The 25,461-nt window shown below is 44.8% G+C and overlaps 1 protein-coding gene across 1 annotated transcript; it reads right to left on the reverse strand.

The window, feature by feature from the left end:
* Positions 1–350: 350 nt before the first annotated feature.
* Positions 351–7,938, reverse strand: LOC112460258 (homeobox protein invected-like). Its single transcript, XM_025024863.1, has 2 exons — positions 6,589–7,938; positions 351–1,671 (listed from the first exon to the last, which is right to left on the reverse strand). Exons 1-2 carry the CDS (start codon positions 7,472–7,474, stop codon positions 740–742), a joined length of 1,818 nt encoding a protein of 605 aa, XP_024880631.1. The 5' UTR covers positions 7,475–7,938; the 3' UTR covers positions 351–739.
* Between the last annotated feature and the right edge of the window lie 17,523 nt (positions 7,939–25,461).

Raw genomic sequence — 25,461 nt, forward strand, 5'->3', positions numbered from 1 at the left:
TTGTGTCGCGTTGGAATGATACGTTTTTTGAACGTCACCCTACGTAAACCGATTATGCTATCGAGTCGTTCCACGTGCGCAACGGGAAGGCAAAATATAACATTGGGGGCGCTTACGCGCCCCGATCCAACAAACGAAAACATTACACCCATCATCCAATTCAATACTTAATTAGGTTCCAACAATTTTCTTTTTAGACATGTATATATAAAACAAAAATCGGTTCCGACACCAAAATATTGTTCAGTAGTATGTGTATTTTGAAAACAACATAAGTCCAGGAATTAAAATTATTGAAACAAACAAATGCTAAATGTTTTCTTTTAATTATAAATTGCTTTCGAGCGGAATAAGAATAAAAATTAATTTTTTCGTCTTTTTGTTGTGTATATAATATATCCTATTGCCTATTTCTGCAAAAATTACGAACTTATGCTATTTTCAAAATGGCCAATTGATTTCTTTATAATGTATAGAAGATACGTACTCTTTGGTCAAAAACAATTTCGATGATCAGGAGAAATGATCACCAAAAAAAATGACGAATTGTTGGCGAGCTCGTCCGAATGATACCAATAAGAGCTTATAATTTTTTTTTCCTACGAACGTGTACATCTGCGTTTCTTCATATCCTGGTACTTTTCTTGCCACGGCCGGAAGTACTCACACGAGCCTACCGTTTCCTTGCCGAGGACTACAAAGGCGAGGACGTTGACATAGAGTATCATCGCCGAATTCGCTACGCGTGCGGATGCGTATGCGGATGCGGATGCGGATGAGACGAGAGAGCCAGGCCGGTGGAGGAAGGTGTAGAGGTTGGTGGTGGTCCTGACGCAGTCGCAGCAGAAGTCGCCGACAGATGATGGCCGAAGAAGGTCGGTCCGGTCGGCGGATAAGGTGGGGCCGCCGGGTGGTAGTATCCGGGCGGCGGCGGCGGCACCGGCGGCGGCGGGTGGTGTACGTGGGCATGCGGGTGTGGGTGCGCGTGCGAGTGTGGCAATGGGTGCTGGTGAGGATGCGCGGCGAAGAGGAAGGCGGGCGCGTACGGCGACGGATGCGGTGGCGTCGTCGGCACGGTGGGGCTGTTCACATCTAGCCCCGGGTTCTGCTTCTTCCATTTGGTCCGCCGGTTCTGGAACCAGATCTTCACCTGGGTCTCAGTCAGCTGTAACTCGAGAGCCAGATTCAGACGCTCGCACACGGACAGGTATCTGGTCGTCTTGAACTTGTTCTCTAGCCTGACCAGCTGTTCATATGTGAAGGCCGTCCGCGCTCTTCTGGGTTTGCCGCTGGTATTACTATTACTTCCGCCGCCGCCTCCACCACCACCACTACCACCACCACCACCACCACCACCACTGCCGCTAGTGCCGTTCTGTCCGTTTTGACCTTGACCCTGACAGTTTTGTACCTGAACGCCACTCGACGATGTAGACGACGACGACGATGATTGCCGTTTCTTGCAGTTCGTTGTAGTCGTGTTGGTACCGCCGCTAGTTGAATTTTCCCGTCCGACACTGCCCGAATCCTGATCCACGACTCGCATTTCAATCTCCTCGTCTTCCTCTTCCTCCTCAACGTCTTCCTCCATTTCCTCCATAATGGTGTCCGGTGTACCTTCCTCATCTTCCTGGCCGCTGCCGCAGGCGAACTCGCCCCGCGAGTCGCCATCTGAAAATAATAACTGCGGGATCACTTTTGTGTTACGTGGATGAGAGGTAATCACGAAGGGAGAAACGATGATACGGGGTCGGTGTCGGATGACGAGGATTGATTATACGAGGGACAAAATTGCGGCGTAGACGTCGCATTGTACGAGGTGATTCTTACAGATTTAACGGAAATTCACTTCACTCAGCACACGTACTACGTTTCTTTAATTTAATTTGCTAAAATTTGATTTATACCAAAAGAAAATTGATTTCAAATTCTCGAAAGATATAATTGTGAAAAAATATGATAACAAAGCACGTTACATATTTTCAAATTGAAGACTTCTATTATTAGCTTTTCAGTGTGCATTCTATATACATAATATGCTGATAGATTGGCATATAATTTTGTATCATCTTTTAACTATAACAGAAATTTTAGCTATTAGCAATCAATTAATGACCTGTATGCGCTCGTGTCGCTTACCGAACAATGTTTAATTCGAATTCTTATTCATGACTGAGACGATTCGTCACGAGGAAGTATCGCTTCTTGCATCTCGCGAAAAAGCCGCATTGCGTAGCCGAGTCGCCGATCGAGCCTGCGAGAACGGAACGATTTGAGCGCGAATCAGAGAAGAACAGAGAAAAGCGGGGACGGAGGAAGAGAGAAACGGCCAATCGTTCGCTCAATGAGAGAGGAGATTGGAGATTCAATCAGCACGCAGATGTCCCGGGGACAGATATTCCCTGGCTCTGGTCTGTAGGGGTTGGGGTGCCCCTGGGATGCCGCGAGTGGGGATAGCCTACCGAACAAAACCAGAGAGACAGAGAGGAAGAGATAGAAAGAGAATGACATAGAGAGGATAGGCGGAAAGTGACGAGGACGGTACGTCGGCAGTACGTTGAAGGCAGTAAAAGAGACAGAGAAAGATGGAGTAAGCAAGGCAGACCGAGAGAGAAAGCAAGAGGGAGACAGTGGGACTTTATCCGAATTGGCGTGGCTCGTGGCCCATAGCCTACAGCCTAGCACAGTGCCTGGGGGTTGGAAGTCCGTAGGGGGCGACGGATCGAGAAGGTTTACGCCGTAATGGGATTTGTATCTCGTTAACGCGCGATCGTTCTTGCCCCGTCGTACAGGCCGCCAAGCGGCTACCTTTTCCCATCTCCCCGTCTCTCTCTTCGATTCTCTCTTTGGCCTTCTTCCCACTGACTGTATACCGTTCTCGTATAACTCGGTGGTCCCCACATCGAGATATACCTGGTCGGCGCCGATTGATTGCGTCTAATTGAATTGCGTAATTTATATTGTTTCTCCTTCTTCTCACTTCATCACTCGTCCGCTTCACCGAGGATTGCGTTTTGTTTTGTCAGCCGGAGCATTTCGCGGTCTTTGACAATGTCAGGTGTGCCAAGTGTATCTCTTTTCAAATTTTCTCCCTCTCGCTCTCTCTTTTTCTTTCATTTCTAATGTCAGTACGTTCTATATCTAACGCGATAAAATTTCAATTATTGTGATGTATTTTTTTTCAAACTATTAACAATTTAAATGTAACGCAACTTAAAATTGTTAGATTTATAAATTGAAAAATATATGATGAGATTGGAAATACATATCCAAAATGGAAATTGATTAATTAATCAATTGTCGTGGCTTTGGGCTACTTTGAGTATAATTTAGGCTTAATTTCCACAGAAATTAGATTTAATAAAAATATTAGTACTTATTGCAAAATGTTGTCCTGAATTACGCATTTGTCCTAAAAAATGTAATGTATATTTGTTAATGCAAATCTGAAAGAATAATGAAACTGTTTTCTTGAGAGCAGCATTATCAACGTCGTTTCGTCGCCTAATAGTATGACAGCTGCGACGATGATATAAAATTAATTGAGTTCATTAGGAAATTAACGACTGCAGATCGTGTTTCTGTCACTGCGTTTTTATGGCGGTAGAATCGCCGAATGGAAGACCATTCATATTGTTTAGATCTTCTTCATTAACCACGATCAAGCGGGTTATGTGCGAGCGAAGCGATCGGGGATGTATGCCGAGTCCCTAAGGGATACGTTAAGGGTACACAAGGGGGAGAGTCGATCGCAGCGTGCTGCGACAAAGCATCAGACACGGGAATACTTATCTCATTTCGGTTTTCCTCATTAAACACAATGACAGTGTTTAACGACAAGTGGCACGATTGGGAAATACGCAATAAACAAGATCCCTAACGGTCCTGCATTGCTTGTGGCAATGAATTTGCGATATATATGTATGTATAACAGAATTCTAATAATAATATGTAATTGATATTTAAATACTCTAACGTAATTACTCTAATATCGTGTATAATAATACGAATACGTAATAGTACATGCTCTGTGAAATATATATAATTTTTACAAGATCCGTAAAATAGGATCGATTAAAATTTATTACATTGAAAAGCAGAAAATTAACCCCACTCGCGTATTGAATCACACAGGGATTCTTTCATTTGTAATAACGAATGTAGCAGCTGCGAGAAGCGATATGCGGATCGGCGCGATCTCTCAGGGTTTCCGAAGCGTACGTAAGATAATTATAAATTTCGTCGAAATCTAGCGGAAGATCCCGGATCTCGGATCATGAACGCAATGCTCGGAGGGGTGACTTTCGTGGATGCTGCGACAACTAGGAGGGGTAAGGAGAGGGAGAACATAAGCGGGAAAAAGAGAGAGAGAGAGAGAGAGAGAGAAGTCATTGTGATGCAGAAGAGCCAATTTTCTGGGCGGCTTGACGCGATGCGGTGCGATACGGCGCGATGCTGCGCGATTATCATAACAACCGGCGATATTATTCCATGCGGCGGATCCGGGCGACGGGGGTGGAACGGAGATCCCGGTGGCGGCAGTCGAAACGGATTGGCTTGGGTCTGATGCACTTTTAATGGGAAGCGGCGACCATCCCGGTAAGATGGATGAGCCGACAATCGTGTAATCTCGATTTCGACGGCTGCGATCGATCCGTGCGTCCTTTTCTCATCCTTCTCTCTCCTTTCTTCTTTTTTTCCTGGCTTACGCTCCTTCTTCACCCGATGATAAAAATACCCTTAGTCCTGTGCCGACGCGACGCGACGCCACGGCGGGCGGCCTGGACCGTCCATCGAGATGCCGATTTCGCAAGCATCCGATGTCCCGTACCGGGATAAAGGAACGACGATGACGGGGTTCAAGGACTGGTTAACGCAGATTAGCGGAGCAATTTGTCACGCTCCGACAGGCTGCCGCTGCCGCCGTCGCCCGGTCGCTACCCCTGCCCACCTCCGTCGTCGCTGCTTCTGCCTCGCTTCACCCCTTCTTCGGGACGCTTCTTCGGGACGCTTCTCCCTTATCAGCCTGCAGAACCACTTCTCTCGTCTGCCCGCCAGACTCCATTAAATTCGAAAGTCAACTGTGAAATTGGGATCTTCCGCGGCAAACGGTCACCGAACTCGTCCAATCCACCAACGATAAATTTCCCTCGTCGTTGCAAAGTTAGGATAAGAAGGGGCGACAAAAAACTATGTATGTAACATCAATGAAATTGGGATCGACTTAATCGTTTACATATGTAATACGAGGCTTTTGCGATTCCTATGATAAAATAACACAGGCGATTGATGTATTTAGCATAGAATTGGAATAAAATATATATAAATCGGGGTATAAATTAAGTTCTCCGTCGGTCGTGACGTTGCAATTATCCTATAATTAAGTTAGCGGTGAGACATTTTTTTTTTTAAGAAATATGAATTCTCTGTAAAATAATGTGCTTTCAATATTAATTATTCTATATCAGGCAAAATAAAAAAAAAATTTTAATGTAACCTTTGGACAATATACATATATCTTGTAATAGCATCTACTCGTGTAGACTATTTAACACTGTAAATTATTTTAGCATCATATTCCCTCATATAAATTAGCGCCTATCACGTTACCTGAACCCTGTGTAGCTTATACATATCGCTTATGCGGTTGGACCGCGGCTGTATTAACATTATCAAGAACGACGTTAATGAGACGCTGGAAGAGTTTCATTCTCACGTTTCGAGTGAAATATCCTTACGTCGTCACTTTTGCCGGAATCTTCGTGTATCGTCGTACACGCAAATAGCCCGACAGCTCCCAAAATTGCACGATCGTCGGAGAAGAAGTCCTCCTTCTAGCGTCTAAAGTTAGAACGAGGAAGAAGCGAGAGAGGACCAGTGAAGCATCAAGGGGGCTAAGACGCTGTCGCCGGACGCGAAAAAAGATTGCTCGAGAGATCGCGCGAAACTCTAAAGAAGACAGCGATGTGAAAAGTACCATTTTTTTTCAGTTACAAACTGCAAATAATACCGTGTAGCGTGGGATCCTGTGAAGATTTTTCTTGTTTTCGAGGTAATAAATTAATCCAATTACTCCATTTTCATATTAAAAGCAATGCTCATAAATGAAACATTTCTTTTATGTATTGATTATCCAAATGCTTATTTTGAGAATGGTCTGTGTATTTGTTTGTGTATTTTTTTACGATTATATAAAAGACGAATTTGCGAATATATTGATTTATACATATATAAAGAACTATTATATACACCATCATTTTGCAATAAGTATTATTCTGCAATTTTTAGGTAGGTTTACTTTCAAGTCAAAATCAAAGAAATTAAGTTTATTAAAAAAAAAATGATGACTCAAGTTTACTGGCCGACTCTCTCCCTGTCTCTGTTTCAACCAATTAAATTCTGACTAAAACGCACCGCTTAAGACATCACGTGTTCGGTTATTCTTAGTTCATTTGCTGAGATAGCGGCGATATATTTCGGCCGTGTGACGCGGATATGTCAGCGCTCCCTAATCGAGAACGCCAATCAGGCGCTCTAAAAAGCTGCGTGAAGATAACAAAAGACGAAAGCAGAAAGCTTATTATTCACCTTCGTGCACGCTGCCGGCGCGCCGGTGTCGGCGATGCTGCACACGATTATGGACGACGCGACCACCGGTAAATTTGTTCGGATCGAGGATATTCTCGACGGAAAATGCGAGGCACCGCTTGTTGTTCGTCTGCACCGTGCTTGTGGCGGTCGTAGTAATGCTACCTGTCGACGTGCCGGTGGTGGTGCGCGCTACACCACCGGAAGTGCACACTGTCATAACAGCCGAGCCGGTAGCGCCGTGTCCGGATATATACAATGGTGTCCCATGACTGGCAGGTCCGTGGCCACCACTTTGCACACAGGTAAAAGAATGCACGCGGTTGGCGAACGGATGAACGAATTGCTCCGACGCGACGCCTCTCGACGAGGGAGCCGTGAGATCCACCGGGCTGCTGGGATTACTCTCATCGGCGTCCTCCCGACACACATCAACCTCGATGTCCCCGTCCTCGTGGTAGCCGCCGTTTCGATGTCCTTCAGGCTGGCCTTCTTCCTCTTCCTCTTCTTCTTCCTGTTCCTCGTCGTCTTCCTCGTCCACAACGACATTCCTCCTGTTTCGCTCGTCTTCGACTTCATCCTCTTCCTCATCATCCTGCTCTTCCTCCTCTTCGTCGTTCGGCCTTTTCTCTCTGACCTGTGGATCCGTTTCGTGGTACTGATCCTTCTCGACGGCAGTGACGGATCGCAGGATCGGTGGGCTCGACGGCGACTGTTGCTGCCGTACGCTATCGAATCTTGGAAAGGATTCGCCGGTGCGTACGAGTAATACAGGTCTCCTTTCCTGCGATGGTAACGATAAACTGGCACGCATGTCGGTTTCCTCTCGTTGCAGGACGACCGGTCCTAAAGGCGACACGGTCCTGCCTTCCTGCATCCTCCACATTACCCGCTAGTAAGAAGACGATCTTCTTTTATCTAGTCTCGCGACCCTTCATCCTCGCTTCCGAAAATTACAATCACTCTCAGAACCGTTTGTATATTCCTTTTATCGGCGAACTTCACTTTTACCGATTGTGATCGACCACGTCAACGTTAAATCCAACGCAACTCCTTGAACTCCACTTTCCTTCCTTGAACGTCACTAATCCTGACACGATCAATCTCGTCACTAATTTGTTACATTCGTCGCAACAGTGGAACAATTGACGAACGCGAGACCGATTGGATATAAATTAAATTGCACTTTCCGAGACCATATGTGACGAATTGTCGAAGCTTCGCGATGTCAGGCAAATCGTGGATTTAGGATATCCCTCGCGGCATGGACGCGCGATTAGCAATGTCTTTGGTGGCTCGACGCGGCGCGCGTACCGTGGCAGCTATTCTACGCGAGAGTCCCGCGTAGAGCCATGGTGGCAGAATTGGTGGTATATCGGCGTATTATTAGCGCCGAGGAGAGAGCCGTCGCACGAAGAGCGGTGGCACCGTGGGTCCAAGTAGAACGGCGAAAGCGGGGGTTTGTTCCGCCTCAACAGGGCGTGGTTAACCCCGCTCGTACTACCCAAAAAGCTGCCAATGGGCGTGCCGGACGGTTTTCCGCTAGGGGTTGCGCGCACACACGTGCTTTAACACGCTCGTAACCGAGAACCGCACCGCGAGGACCGGCGTGCCTCTGTGTTGGTCGCGTGTGCATCGTTGCACACATTTACTCAACCACACACACATATATATATATATACGCACACAAACGAGACTGTAATATGCTACATGAGCGCGTCGCAGCCCTGAATGGACGAGGCACGAACACGAGGACGAGTCGCGTGCAGACGTCTCGCGGTGAGCTTTCGTCAGATACTCGGCTGTGTACACACAGGTACCACTTCCACCCTCCCTCTCCTCCTTACCCCCTTCTCGTTTACGCGTCTCTCCGCCCCTTTCCGCGATCGGACCGGTTCTCTCTAAAGTGGTTTGTCTTTGATTTAACCACCACAGCGACTCCGTCGAGCGGCGCCGATGAAGGAACACCTTTTCCCTCCGAGCACACGCGAGCGGCATCGGGGCATCATTCGTTGCGCTCGGGAAGGAAGGAAGGAAGACAGAACGTGTGGAGGAATTGCGTGCTCGCCGCGTGTATACGCGTTCGCGAAACGCGAAACGCTCGGTGGGTTTGGCGATGATCATCGGTGTGTTGTCGGCGGTGGGGGCGGCGCATCGCGGCCTCTTCAACGGTTGTGTATAGCAATCTCCCTGTGTATAGGGTGGAGAGTATAATCGTGGTAGGTACACGGGGCGCAGGTATCTTTCTCTCTCTCTCTCTCTCTCTCTCTCTTTCTTCCATCCTTCTGCGAATGCGGGGAGCGGGTGTGGATGGTACTAGCGATCAAATCACGACTAACACACAACGGCCGAACGACCGACCGGCCAACCGACCGACCGACGAACGGACGGACGAGCGGACGGATTGATGTGAGAGCTTGGTGCTGATGCCGCTCCGCTCTTAACTCGGTGCACGGATATTGTTTACCCGACCATTTAGGTAATTGCTGGCCTACCGCCCTGCCAGCCAATCGAACGTAACCGGCGGATGTGTCTGCAATACCGATTTCCCTCTCTCGCCCTCTGTCAACTCCGTCGCTCTGGTGATCTTCAGCTCTTCTCGTCTCACTCTAATTCCTTATCTCTCTCTCTCTCCCTCTCTCTCTCTCTTTTTCTTTTCTCTTCTATCTCTCTCGTTTACTCTTCGCTACCCCGCCGAACCCTCAATCATCATCAAATTAGCTCGGGACCAATTGTTCGGCGAGATTAACACCGTTATTGTCACGGTGATCGATTCTTTCCAGGAAATTGGCGAGATTGGAAAGATACATACGCTTTACCGAAAGATTGTGACAGTGAAGCGTTTTGACAGTTTTAATGATTGCTGTTTTATTGTTTCGATGCTGTATTCGGTGATAAATGTTCGACTAATATAATGCAGCAAGCTCTAAGCGTTTCATACGCGATCGGTTGTTGACGCGAAATTGAAAATATGATTGAGCTTAAAATAGTTTTATAGATGATCCGTACGTCACATATATACGTTTGCGAACGTGAATATTCCATCCTATAAAATTATGACCATGATGGTGATCACATTGGATGACAAATTGGATTAAGGGTGCCTCGACTAATTCTCAATTGTACCGTCTCATTATTTGGTTAGCGCTCGAGTGAAGTAACGGTGCAGTAGTTGAGCCGCGCGAGAAGGTATCGCGGTGTTATCATGTTCCGCGAAAACTAATTATCGCGGGTGCCGTAGTTAATGCGATAATAGACCTTTTATTCATCAAGTCCGACCGTTTTGTTAGCCACGTACATTATATATACATCGCAGCTTGTTCTGCACATACGGACACCCCAGAAAACCACTATTCTTTTCATTTATATATTCTCCGAGGTTTGAAGTAATTTTCTTTTTAAGAAAAATTTTCATCGTCGTTTCTTCAGTGCTTTAATATTAAATATTTTTATAGATTATTTTCTAATGATGATTCCATTAAAGTAAAATTCAAAGAGTCGCTGTTCTCATTTGCACGCTTGAAGCATTATTCATTCGAGCGTGTTAAACTCGTCAAGCTACGTACCGGTGGCTTCAAATTAATGGAAAAATCCGCAGCTAAAAAAACCGGAGACGATTTTGGAACACCCTTTGCGTTCTCGGCTTCAGAAAAAGGTAGAAATACGCTCTTCTCATTCCATCTTGTCACGTAAACGGACGAACGTAATAATTCACTGCGCGTTCCTGTCTACAAAAATATCGCTTTCACGACGCCTTTCTTGAAAATGTCATTCTAAACTTAATGTCAATTATCCGCGAACAAATGAGCGCGGTTTCACTCGCGTCACTTAGGGCCGATTTAGTCGACGTCGCGACAGTCGCGACACTAATCTTTGTTCGTTATATACTTCTTCTCTCTTCAAGCTGTAGCGAGCTATAATTTGTACGAATAATAATCACGATTGCATAATTACGATCGAAAAAAATATCTAACAAACTACAATCGGCGCAGTTAATATACATATAAATGAATTTTAGTTTTCCTAATTTTTGCGATAAAGGTATGGCGTCGTAAATTTGTACAAAAATTTGCTGCGCCGTTTGTGCTCCATGGACATTTTGCAAATCAATATTTTAATTGCTGCAAGAGATAAAAAATTAATGTACTTGGTAAGCGTCACGTACGATGGATCGAGGTCATTGGCGGTGCATTCCGTATGCATGCACTGTTTGCCACTCGATTTGTAGTACGCCAAAACTTAATTAATAATTCAGGACGCTAATGTAACGCATACCAACGCACGCCATCCAGGTGCCTTAAGCACCGCGTTGCTCCGTCTCCGAAAGGCAGTTAAACGTAACTTAAAAAACCTTCATGAATAATCTTGCACATTGATTACGCGTCCGATGAGAATCGTAGCGCGATTCTATTGTTGATCATCGAACGCTAGAGAGCATCCCTCGCGTCATTATGGCTCAGGTGAACGTCGGAGCCGGTGGATTACTCCACCTGCCAAAGTGATGTGGGTTTAGGCGGGGATCCCTAATAGTTCTGAAACGGTACGCGAGTCGGGAGGTTAGCTAGTTGGCGAGATAGACATGGAGCACGAAGGTGGGATGCGACGGTGAGAGGGGTTGATAGAGCGATCGAGCGGCCGAGCGGGGCGAGGGACGAAGGGTGGCGGGGTGCTCGGCACGGAGATCGGACAGACCAGCCGTGACCAATTTGCGCCCGTTCGTGCTCCCGATTCTGATCCCGATTCTATCCGTTCGCCGCACACAAATACACGTACGAGTACCGTGCGCGCGCTGTTCGCACACATATCGACGCGCGACCCCCTCGATCTTCCCTTCTCGATGCCCATGCACCCCCTGTCTCTTCCCTTCCGCCCACTCTTTTCCCATCCCCGCCTCCTTTCCCTGTATCCCCCGATCCGCGCGCGCGTTGGCACCCTCCTGCCAAGAGATATTCGTCACAGAAAGTCGCGTTGTGTCGCTCGGTGAGCAGGCCACCCCAAAAGTTTCACGCCTATCTGGACCGGCGGCACCATCTATTCGCGCCACGATAATTGGCCAATTAAAACCGGGCGAGAGCGTTCGAGTTACCTGCCATCCGATAATTATACGGTGTCCTCGCGGCGGTTCGACCACGTATCCACGCGACCGGGCGTGGGTGGTGGAGACGAATAGCAATGAAGAGAGAGAGAGAGAGAGAGGGCAGGAGAGGAACAGGGGTTGGGGGACAGGGGTGGGACTCAAATCGCAGGATGGACGCGGGAGGAAAGGTTCCTCCGGAGGGCCGAAAGGCGGAGGACGGAATCGACTATTCCGATCACGTGGCTTCGGATTCTACAACTACGGTGGTCCTCTCGGTCTCTCTCTCTCTCTCTCTCTCTCTGACCTCCCTCTCCCCGAGGCCACCCCGCTCCTGCTTCCGTCTCGCAACCCCGCGGCGCGACTCTCCTCTCGTTCTCTCGCTTACATCCTCCTCCGCGTAAATCAATGCGGACAGCACGCCCTTTCCTTAACCCCGCGACGCATGACTGGAGTACTCCTTGATGCCGCGTTTAGTCGCGATAGGCAACGTTTACCGAGATACTCCGATTAACTGCAGCATCAACAATGGCGGACATTAGTAACGGGTTTCGGGGAAAGCCTTTGTATCGTGAAACGGATATATTCAATCTTCCGTATCAATCGAAAATAGTAACAAGTAAAAAAGTAAGAAATGCCGAAATTTGATTATGTATCTCATAAGTTAAACACTTACTTAATGAAGGGTAAATCGATTCACTGGTCTCACGTGAAATATCAAATAATAAACATAATTTCTCAGTATTAATACTGTTAAAATATTAATTACATGCTAAAGATATTTGATTATTGCGATGTTGTTATGTTCTTCCTAATGCAATATTAAGGTTATTAATGAATCGTTAATTCAGAATTTATATAATAAGAATTCCTACGTAGTTCTACCGTTATCGAAACAGAATTAATTAAAAAGCATAATCCGAAGTGTGTAATAATTATCGCGAAAGTTAATTTAATGGACGTTTAAGCGCAGAGAAATAAGTTTCACGTCTATAATACACGTCTCATTAGGAAACTCCTCCTCTGATTTACTTCGCGACCGAATGATTGATCGTTTACCCCTAATTAGAGATCGGGGAGCTCTTGAAAAAGTAGACGAAATTACGCGTGACACGAGCGGAAATTAGGTTCATGGAGAGCAGAATGATATATGGCCGTTATACTTCAGTAACGTTAGCGACGACGGTGTAGAGATAACTATATCCAGTGACAACTCTATTTCAGAAAATCTTAATGCCCTTATCTCGTTGTAATGACATTAATTACGACGGTAGTTGGTATTGCGGCGTTATCCTTTTCGATCTGTATTTCATGGTGAAAAATATAGTACCTGCGAAATTGCGGTACGAACGAGCTTACTAGCGGCACTAAATGGAATAAACTATTTTAAATGAGACCCTACAGAGTTTCGCATAGATTTTACGTTTAATTTTGTAATGATAAAACAGCAAGACATCGATAACGATCCAGCTTGATCGAATATGAAAAAATTTATTACGATTTTTCTTTCAATGATGAAATGTGTTTTAGGATACAACTAAAAAGTAAACTTTATTTCTGTTTGCATTCAAATTGGCTTAATTTTTTCTAAGTATTAATTTAATATTTATTTACCAAAACATTAAATCAAGTAAAAATTGCTTCTTTCGAAATTCATTTAATAAAAAATCAACATCGCAGATTCATTAATGAAATTCGTTAAAATTAAGAAAGATATTTGGGTGACATCCTGCGTGTACCGGTAAATAAACGATTAGAAATCAGCAAACTTATTTTCCGTAAAACTTGTGGATTTTCCAGGAACTCGCAGATACAGTGCGACATGCCGTTACGGCCGTGTACATGCACTGTGAAAGCGCCGCGCATTACGATGTGTGTTTCAATTCTGTTTGTTGCGTGCGAATATGTTACTAATTCCCATTTACGTCGCAGTTTTCCTCCTGGTTGCCGCGCCGCCGCCGAGTGTACGCACTCGGAACAACACAATGACGTCGGCTGTGTAATCGCGTGAACGTTAATTGTTAGCGATTACCCCGCCCGCAATTAGCATTTCCTATAGGCTATTGAGCATCGATTAATGTAAATTATTAAGTGCAATTTCGTTTAAACCGTCGAACGTTTCGAACAGACGGCGCGGCACCGGCCGACGTGCAAAAGCACATGTGTTACGACTTTGGCGCGTGGAAATGTGAAATACGTCATTCTCCTACGGTGACAAAAACGAGCGCATAACATACAATGGAGAAAAAATATATATTATGCATCGCTCGAAAAAAATAGTCGCATTATGTATTCGGCTCGATATGTTCGATTCATAGCCCACAAAAGATATTTGTTTAATGCTGTTGCCAAACTATCGCAATTATTATATGGTTCGAATAAAAAAAAGGAGAAAAAGAAATACGAATGTAGCCGACATAAATTCAATTAGCAAAATTCTGACGTTCTGTTACGATAGATATAGATAGACTGACGTCGATAAAAATCGAAAGATATTTCGCGATAATATTGCGATATAATGAGGATAATAGTGGGGCTACTTTCCGGATAATCCGACATTGAGGGGGACGATTTCCAAACGACTGTGAAGACATGTCGGGGATGGGTCGTGCGTACGAAAGTGCGAATCGGGCCCAAAGGAGGTGATTATACGGTTATATCGAACTCCAATACACGATTACGTATACATACGAAGTACCCTAGGCATCCTTTCGTATATACGTATTTCTTGAACTAATTCGTTATACGTGACAAATACATATCGTTGAATCGTATATGTATACATGCATTATGTACAGACACGCGAAAAGAGTAAAGGGGCGCGCATATATACATACATGTATATATATTATGTCGCATTAGACACGGGGGTCGCAGTCCGGGTATCGCTTACGCGTTATTATTGCAGCGATACGACACGCCATGGTGTCAGCCGTGACCTCCCATGGGGGCTCCGCGCGATATCATATACAATGTAGGTACCAACTGTCACACCGTCGCCGAAACCGGGGATCCCCGGGAAACCGGCTAGGCGTGCTTTATGGTGCGTCAAATTAAAAGATTCCCTCCTTTGCGTTCCCTAACTGCGATCTGATCCACTTGAGCGACATATATATGTATTCCGCGTATGGATCCATTTACATCGTCGAGTTCGTACACGCGTCTTTACTATGCGAATATCCCGTACGTAACGCCTAATAATATCGAGCGACGTGCGCCGCCATAGGAGCGGCTTTAATTCGCGACTAATGGCACGTTTAATGGTAACCGTGAAATCTAGAACGCGATGTTCACGATAAATGGACCGGATCATCTGCTTTTTCATAAAACGTTTTAATTTAAATTGTCAGCATATGATTTTCCAAGATTAGTTTTTAAATCATCGTAATCTTTATACTACGAACTACGAACTGATCCGATACAAATTTCAATGAGAGGAGTTTATAGAATATACTATTAGACTATCATTGCAAAATAAATCATTGAGTTTTCTGTTAAATAAATGTACCTAAAGAAATTAATTCTCGTTAATTCTGAACATTTTAGCATATCTGCTAATTCTATCATACTTTCTTTATATCTTTCATTGTAATAATTTAATTTCTTTTCATTAGAGAATATAATATAGACATTATAGATGTATGAGATAAAAATTGTTTCGTGTAATATTAGTAATATCTCATGGTGTCCATCGAGCGAATTTGTCCCGTTTAATTTGCGATTAGTGACACATCTAATAGCAGATACGAGTGGTGCGGTGCATCGTACTGAAATTCACGGCTGTCCGCATACTTAACGACATCGCATGCAGCTCGCGCGAAGAACTTGTACGTGAAATGTATATGACTTTGCCAAACGTTACGTCGTGCCAGACGTCTTTCTGACGGAAACGCCGCAAAGTGGCTGAGCTCGACTGTGAAATACACGTCGGGCGGAGTCTTGTAGTGATAGCGAATAGACGACTAATAGTTCAAGCTATTGCGAAATTTGTTGAAAAGGAGTTCCGCTCGATAGGAACATATATGTATATGTATTAATACGTGTGTAATATATATATATATATATATATATATATATATATATATGATGCTAATTCATACTTCACATTTGTCAAGTGTTTACACTAACTAATTAACAGTGCTTTAAGACTTTGGCGCGAATCCCGGGGTGCATTAACCCTTTTCAGACATCTAACATATGTACGGGCCTTGTGGAATATTCTTAGGAGACTGACATTCTAGATTAGATTAATTGTCAAACAAAAATACAAGTAATAGTATATTTGATTTTACATGATAAATTTTAGCAGTTTAGTTCTAAATTAATTTAATCTATATACCTTATTTCTCATATATTCACATATGAATCAACATAAATCGTATTCTAAAAGAAACAATTAAAAAATACAGGATTTTTTATATATTAAATTTACAAAGGCAGAAGAAAATTTTTTTTTTATTACAGTTTCCTCTTGAGATAAATTTAGACTCTACTTTTTCATACATCTGCCACATAAAAAGATTAATTGCGTTTACCATAGGTCACGATTTTTCGATCTCCAGCCTTAACTCGCTCGGTGATTAAAATCCTGTTAGAGTACGACCCACTTGAAATCGACCGAAAAATAAGATTTCGTTATCCCATTCACGCTCCAGTAACTCGTTTGCGGCAACGTCGGAAAAGTCTCGTCCCGTCGCGTCGAAAAGAGCTAGCTTGTCGTTGCTGAGCCGCGCTTGTTCACGCAAAGGCAACCTCATAAGTTTCGATCCGCACACGATTCCGTTTGTCGTTTGCGACGCTCGGTTCGTCGTTGCGACGCTCGGTGGCTGAATTCTAAACGGCCGCACGCATATTAACGGCGCGGTCGGTCGCAATTTCGCGCAAAACTTACGGCCGTGTCCGATCGCGGCTCGTTAGCAAAAATAATTTCCGCGACGCCGCGGCGAAGAAGGATAGAAGGGCGGAGAGACCGTACAGATGGCTCGCTGTATCCAGGGACGGATACTGAACTTTCGGAGTAGAAGAAGATGATGTTTGAAGATCGTCGAAGGGGCATAAAGACAAAGAGAGAGCTGTTAATCTCTCTCTCTCTCTCTCTCTCTCTCTCTCTCTCTCTCTCTCTCTTCATATACGATAAGATTTGATAAAATTTTATAAAAAGTAAAACAAATAATTTGCAGATGTCAGTTAAGGATAAAAGAAAAATTTGTCTTTTCTTCTATTTTACAAAAGGAATGTATAATTATAAAACTGAAATACCCCTAAAGAGCCAGAAACTTAAGTTTAATTAGTTTTCACGTACGTAGTACATGTTCTGTATTCTTGGTTAGATTTTCTCGGCTGCAACACGTCTCATACGACCGCTCGTTGCGACACGATGCGTCTTGACGAGGAGAAGACGCGGCGCAATGTAAACGAACGAGTCTATAAGTCCGCGTCGGTTCCGCCGCGCGAATAAACTCGGACGTTTCTGGCACACAGCCGAAATCAGCTTTTTCTCTATTTCACTCTCTTGGGTCTGTTCTCTTCTGCTTTCTCCCTCCCCTCATCCTCCCAGCCACCCTTCTCCTCCCCTTTTTCTCGCGCTTCTTGGACGTTTGCCTCTTCAAAGTGTCAAGTGACAAACGGTCCCGCTACCGAGTAGGCGTAGTCGTCGGGGTGGATATAATTTGTCAGGAAATCACCCAATTAGCCTCCCAGTTATGCGGCCCAACAGATTTAACCAATTAGTTTAGCTATGCGAGCCCTAATACATTTCCACGCCGCCGGCGGCGACTACCAGCCGCAGGCGTTTCTCCCTCGGTCCGCCTGTCAACCCTCTCTTCTCCACCCCTCTCGTTCTCTCATCCACTCTCTTGCGATTCTCGTTCGCTCTGTCCTCCCTCCGTTCGATCATCGCGTTTCCGTCTCTCTCTTCTCGGCTTTCGTTGCGCATCTCAACCGCTGCTCGATATTAGGCGGTTATAGTGGCAACGTGGTCTGGATGCAGTACTTATAAAGGACTCCGTCGTCGTCGTCATCAACGACTATGACAACGGCAATCATGTGATTGCGGCCGTGCTCAAATTGTGTCTTTGCGTTTACATGTACGCATGCTGAACGCGCGCGCCACGTACACGTGGGGGCCGGACGGGCGAAGGGAGGCTACTCGGAGGCGGTTGACGTCTATCTCTATAGAGACTGTTCACACGCGCTCCCGTGATAGGGAACACGCGCGACAAGATGGGGGAAAGGGCAGCAGGGGGAGAGCGCATAGAGTCGAGAGGTGAAGCAATTTGTCTCCTTAATGAGATGTCACCCCGTCCGTGCGCGTTGAGATGTGGCCAGTAAGGAGGCGAACGATCATCCCTGAAACCGATCGAGCAGATATTGCCTGTCCCACTCATTCTCCCGAATCCTCTCTTTTATGGGAATCTTATATGGATATATTATCGTTTTGGCGGATCACTTAGGAATGTCTCTTGAGAATTCAGTTCGTGCCGACATATTTCTGACCAAGTATTCCGACGAATATTTTAATCAATCAAAATTCTAGTCAATAGAAATTCTTTCTCTACTTATATAGTTCTTCATTTCGTGTATGCGAGATAAGTAATATAAAATGAAAAGTGATACACAACTTGTAGCACGAAATAATTCTTGGATGCAAGTAATTATTTACGATAAATACACCCTTGTCATATTTCAAATATTATCTGTATAAATAAAGTTTCCAAAACTATTGTATAAAGATATTTAAATTGAAAATATAGGTAACTAACAGTTAGCGAAAAAAACTATTTAGAAAACGATCAATCTCAAATTAGAATTTGATGTAATAATAATTATAAAACATCGTACTCGAGTGAGTTAAAAACATACGAATAAAGGTACAATGGCGCGGATAATGTGTAAAACATTCCCCGTATTTATTTTCTAATCAGTATGACTGTGCGTTTCAAAACGTTCGCCGGTATAAAATATAAAACGTGTATGAAATATTCAAATAATGAGCAATGAACGAAAGAGCACAAATTGTTCGCGAGAATGAAAACATAAATATCGTTGAAAAATTTAGATCGACGAGCATTATTGCCACACAAAAGAACGGTCTCTGTTTACATCGTGTTTTTTATCTACTATTATGGCCGATGGATGGTCAATTCGCCGTTATTACCACCATAGTAATTTATTAGCGGTGCGATAAATTTCTCTTTTATAAAAATATTGTTCAGTAAAATTTATTAAACGCAATGGAGTAGCGCGTTTTCGGCGATACGCCTCACCTCTCGGGTAGAAACAAACTTAGGGATGTGCTTTTAATCGTAGGAAGAGATTTCAGCAGATCGATCGCGTACAGTTACACGGTATGGGTCGAGAGGACGGTCAATGGGACCGGTTGAAGTACAGGATTGCTCTGGTTGATACTAATTGAATCGTCCTTTGGCCTCTAAGCGATCGCAGACCTGCCCGCCCACTGTGTTGCTGACGAGCGAGACGTTTCACCCTCCCAGGCTTCTATTATGCGCACCCGGTGAAGACCTCCGGGCAAACGACTAGTCTTATTTTAAACGCAATCGATTCGATCTTTCTCCGTAACGGGAAAGTAGAATTCACGACTACATTGCGCTTTTAACGGCCGAAATCTAGCCGAAATCACAGGAATTTTGGAGTAGAGCTTGAACTTTTAAGTTTACGATTGAGCTAGTTTACGATTGAGCGGCTCATACCCTCAAAAAATTGCAAGAATTACTTTCCATTACTTTTAGAATTGTAAATTTACAACTTTTCATTTTCGACTATATAAATATGCTCTCCTTTTTTTTCTCTCTTTAAGAGTTTATATCTTAATGTATTTAAGAGAGTGTAATATATTTATTTTTAAAACATATCTAATGTAATACATCATCAAATGCACTTCGAAAATGCATGTATTAAGCTACAGATATTTTCTTAAATTTTCGTTGCTTGAATATGTAAACATCCTCTCACGTTCATCGCATTATGTATGACTTTATGCCTGAGAAAAGAATTTCGTAAAAAAATTCGCTTTTTTGGCTGATCGCATACTGAAATATTTACACAGAAATATGCAAATTTTATTGAAGATGCAGTCATTGGTTGGCTAGAGGTTGAAATTATTCGTTTATCACGTAATCTCAATCGATGCTTGCTCACACTCGACTAATTGACTGAGAATCCCAATTTGCAGGTGTTACGAAAAAGCTTTCTTATGAAAGACCGTCATTTTATACCTTCTCGTCCGCTCCATTCGCACGCGTCGCTCGTTGATTGTAAGACGCGGGGGGGGGGGATTGTGTCCGCCCTCCCCGAAATCTTTCCCTTTTAGAATCGAGTGCGCGCCGGCGCGCACGCGTGGGTATTAAATTAATGTAGTCGACTCCGTAGCCGGCGATTAAACAAAGGGTGAAAATTGAGCAAAACCTCCCCTCCCCCTCCGCAACTCAGTGCCGACGGTGAACCCGTCGACGGGTGGCACGCACACACTATGGCTCGACATACACGTGCACACGTGAGTATTCACACATCTCGGTACGCATCCCGCGCAACACAATCGACCGTGCCTGCGTAAAATGCCGATTTGCGCGTACACGTATACGCACGAGCTCTTGTATACCGACACACATAGCGGTCTCACGCTCGAGTAACCACTGCGTGTGTACACGTGAACGAAAAGTGTGTGTGTGCGCGAGTACGCATGTATGTGCGTTCGATAGAAGCGCATATCGTACATATACGGGGTACCCTGGACTATTTGCATTTTACTTGATCTACCTTTCCTTGGATCCAATTTAAAATAAGTTAACAAAAATGCCATTAATGTTTTAATTATTATTCAAGAATAAGACAAAATGGAATCTCATCTAAATTACTTTCACCTAAATTACCTAAAATTTTAAACAAATTTTAACAGGATTTTGACTTGGAGGTAGATTACAAAGTCGGTATTCAAAACTGAACGTAACAAGACCATTGAAAACGTTGGCGCCAAATAAAGTCTTTTCGCTAGGAAAAGCTCGATTTCATATTAATGTAGAAAACTTATAGACGCAAGGAAATCTGTGGCTAACGCAGGACACCCGGTATACGGCGCGCCTCTATACCTATGTACACATCGGGGCGGCCGCCGTGGGGTGGCCGGGCGCGGGCTTCGTTCGTTGAATGCGGTTTAATATTAATGGGAACTGATGATAAGCAGCGCAAACAAGCGTCGAGTCTCCCGGGAGAGATCTGCCTTCTGTTAGCCGGCGTGCAGCGGGGGCCCGATACACGCGCATTGCACACCGACACGAGACACGTCGACGAAAGCCGCGCCGCGCCGCGCCATCGGAGGCTATACCGTCATTCGTGGTTGCCGTTGCAACCCGGGCGGCGTAGGGCGCGCAACTCCCGAAAGGGCAGAGAGAGAGGAGCAAGAGCTATACCCGGACCCGGCGCGACGCACGGGGCACGGGGGACCGTGCGGCGATCGTTTACGCGCATCATATACGCACGTGCCCCGGGGTACGTGTCTCGTCGCGTCGACGTAACGCGTGTAAATCAGCGAGAAAGGGGACGGAGGGAAGGACGGAAGAGGATGATCGTTTGCCGCTACTTACTTAAAACGTTCTCGCTCGGACCCCCGTCGCGGGACCCGCTGCGGATTGCGCTCAGCCAAACTATTCGCCATCGATGCTTGCTCGCCGTAAAGCGAGTGTTTGCTCGCCAAATTAGAAAACCATCGACGAGCGACCCGCCGAAGGGAAGTTGTACGCGCTCAGGCTGGAGCCCATATCAAGCAAGTGGTCGCAGTCAGTCCCGACCACCGTTCTGCTTGAAATAACACGAGGGATCCGGTGTATAAAGCCAAAGCGTATAAAGCCAGGCGTCGATATAGCCTCTTATTAACGGAATGCTATAGTTAACTCTTTAAACTTGGCAATGTATCCTACCATGTATTTATCTTGGCGATGTACCCCTTTATTTCATAAGCTCATAATTTCGTAGTTCACGGATGAAATTTATCTTCAAAAGTCTTTACTATTTTATTAGTGCGTATTACTTTATTGTTAGTTTTTAAAGTCAAATTAAGATGATAATTTAAGTTTCTTTCATTTGTCAAAATATGCATCAATTCTTTACCGGACCATTATTCTCGACCTCTACTACTTAAATGAGATGTTTGCTATTTAAAAATACCAATTACAGTGCTAAAAAGAGTAGGTATGTCAAATGTTTGGTTCTATGTAAAAAGACACGATAATTTAATGGAGTACTATAAAACCACTATAATCTCTCGCGCCAAGCCGTAAGATTACGTCAGATAATAGTGCGCGAAACCCAGCGATTCGATACAAGTTTAAAACTCGCTACAAAAGGCCAAGTTAATCGAGAGCCGGCTTTGTTCTGCGGCATGTGGAGTAACGAAGAGGTGAAGGAAAGGTGCGAAATTCAACCGAAATCATAGTATCACCAAAGATTTCATAGCCGAACATCGTCGGTTTGACGCGCGTGAAACTACGGACGCTTGCGATTCACAGACATTGCGCATTCTAAAAAAAAAAAGAAACAACCCTAAAAAACGTAACAGCAAAAAATCGAGCGACACAAGCTTGGCCAGGAAATGCGAATGCGATGGCGCGCGCGCGCGGATGCGCGCCCGTAGAGCGCGGGGCTCATATCGTATTAATAGGCAATCCGGACAGCCGAGGGGTGTCATAAACTCAACCCCCTAATACTCGCCTAAACTACCTCGGTTAAATAATGGAATCCCTATTCCCACCTCTTGCTGCTACCGCCACCGCCGCCGCCGCCTCCGTCGCCTCTGCCACATTTCTCTGCGCGTCGGTTCCTTGCTCGGCGCCCGACCACGAGCACGAATCGTCATCGTGCTTCTCACCCCCCCTCCCCCTGATGTTTCTCAACGTCGAAGAAGCCGACATGCCTGTACTCGAACTGGAAAGCGTGAATTAGCTATCGTCCGCTTGCTAATTCATATTCCGGGGACGTATCACGCTCCGGCGTTCGCCCGTCCACTCAACCGTATACCGGCGCGGATCAGTTAATTATAAGCATACGCGTCATTTAAATTGCAATCGAGTATTTTGCGATAGTTCGGCCGGGTTGATAGGGTGAAATAGCTTGCCCGTATTGTCGCCGGATCAAATTACAGACACACGTCGCTCGGCGATGAACCACGCCGCGTTTCAAAAAGTGGCAATTGCGTAAATTGGCTCTGCCATGAACCGTGTCGCGTTTAATTAATCGGCTGCGAGTAGGGCAAATGCGAGAGGTTATCCTCTCCTAGCCGTAAAGCTTAATTCGACAAAGCACTGTAATCTGGAATCGCTTGCTTATGAATCGCTAGGATTCATAAAGTATTAATATTTCGATAATGATTTGCGTTATCGTTATTTTTCATTCTTGTCAGTGCTTGCGCTAGTATATCTGGTTTAAAGAAATTACATAATTTTTTGCAATATTTTATAAATGCGATGTAATGCAGAATAACAATTTAACTGTATATCGAAAATTCAAGATTGTGATTATTTATTTTAATCTTGCCTTTTGAATTTGGTTCAGTTAATTACTTAAGTTGCATGTTCTTGTTAATGTCGGTATAATCACAATTCTGCAATAACTGCTTGTCATTAATAGTTTCAAATTATTCAGATTTTTTTTCAAATTATTTTGAGATGCGCTTTCAAACAGAAGTAAAAAGTGAGAGAAAGAAATAGAAAGAGATAGAAAACGGAGTTTGCACCCGTGGCGATCTCATTGAGATGCGGCTAGGATTCAAAGTTTGCGTAAACGTTTAAAATAGCGTAGCGAGAAGTTTGCACTTGGGCTTATACCCAAGCACGAATTACCTTTCGCCTAAGAGCTAATTAAGAAATGGTTCCATTCGGCGGCTCGTCGGGGAGCAACTCTAGCGGAAACAAAATTCCACCGACCTAGCAACGTGTCCTGACCCCAGGATTCGAGACGCGAGGATGGCGAACCCTCCGTCGTTCTGCGATATCTATATATACACCAAGACCAACCTCGAGTAATCGTTACGACGTACCGTAGACAGATAAGAGCATCGGCTGCTTCCGCCTCGATTCCCTCTTCCTTCTCTTCGCCATCGTGTCCCTTCGTTTCCCTTATCCGTAACTCCAAAAAGCATACAGTTCTACCGGATTCTCTCTCCCTGGAGTCGACTCAGATATCTGGAGTAGATTCCTAAAGCGGCGGACGATCCTCGATGAACCGTGACCGCTCAGGATTCGGCGAATCTTCGTATTGGATAGCGGGGGATGGCGAATTCGATTCACCGAATGTGTACGTGATATTTACCGGACTTGAATTTTAGACAGACACACTTTCGCGGAAATACGCTATCTTGTTTCTTTTTCTGAAAATTTCTTCTCGGTTATTTACTGTGATAGCTTCGAATAACACTGTTAAATCAGGAGCGTTTTCAATGCTCTTACATGAGCTTTTTCAAAGAATCTTAAGCTAAATCTGAAGTTACTGAAATGTTCAATGTTATAAAAATATAAAGGGATAATTTACGAAAGATCACTTCACTGAAATATTTGTTAATGCATAAATTTTTGCTACAAGCTATCCCTGGATTTAGCAGATGATACACTTAAGAAGTTCCTCGCAAATTTGTTTGTATAAAACATTTTATGCAAGAATAAACATGAGAGCCAATACTCATACGAAATGTCATCAACGAAATCATCGGATAACTACTTCTCGTTTGTTTTGCTTTTCGCGCTAGTGGAGAGGTAAGTTGTAGCTTGAACGCTTCGCGGCGCACGAAAGAAACGAAACGGCATGGAAAAGTAGTCGGAAATCGTAAAGTGCTCGACACCTCAGTCCTCCTGGACAAATAAGACAGCGCGCAAGAGGATGAGGCGAGGACGACGGCGATGACGACGACGGGAACGACGCGAGCGAGTGGCGCGTCGTTGGACGACGTGAGACATGTTGGAGTCGACGAGAGCTCCGAGATTCGGTCGTTTTCCATTCAGCTTGGGGGAACAAGAGAGACGAGGACAAGCGAATCAGAAACGGTAAGAGAAAGAGAGATAAAGCGAGACACGAAGACACACGACGTTGTCGGTTGGGGACGTCAGGGGCCGAGGGTGGCAGCTAAATAATAATTCTCACTTAACTAACTCGGTTAACTAGCTTCGCCGCGGCTAATAATAAAGGAGTCGTCGTACGTTGAGCATCGCCTGGCGGTTTGTCGAGTCTGTGGTAGAGGGAGGATGAGTGAGTGAGAAAGAGAGGAGGGGGAGAGAGAGAGAGAGAGAGGAGGGAGAACAAGAGAGGAGAGGATCGTTTTCAGAGGACAAGGGTGGGAGGAGGAACGTCGAATGCACGACCGCGGAGCGCGTCGAGGTCTGAAGTCAATTTGTCGGGGAATGCGTTGGGGCAACACGTGTGGCACTCGTAAGACCTCCCCCTCTGTCCCTCTCGGTCTCGTGCGTCCAACGATTAATATTCTGAAAAACCTCCATGAAATCTAGGCGGGACGCGGAGGGCCATCGTATGGAGTACCCCGAAAAAGGCAATTAGGCGTTCGGCGAGAAGAACGATCGGGCCAGACTCGCAGTCTCCTCTGGAGGGAAGAGGGTCCCTTTTTCGATCATAGAGTGAAGTGATCCGTAGATGTTTCTCGATGATGCGTTCAACGTTTTGACCCTTGTCAAAAGATACATATTTTTTGGTAAGTGAGCTTGGTTGGAAGACGTGAGTCGTTTTAATGAAAACCTTCTATTTTTAATGAAGATAAAAGTTTGCAGAAGGATAACTTCACGCAA

Source organism: Temnothorax curvispinosus, unplaced genomic scaffold (genome assembly GCF_003070985.1).
Source record: "Temnothorax curvispinosus isolate PA1 unplaced genomic scaffold, ASM307098v1 QBEX01010444.1, whole genome shotgun sequence".
Classification (NCBI taxonomy): domain Eukaryota; kingdom Metazoa; phylum Arthropoda; class Insecta; order Hymenoptera; family Formicidae; genus Temnothorax; species Temnothorax curvispinosus.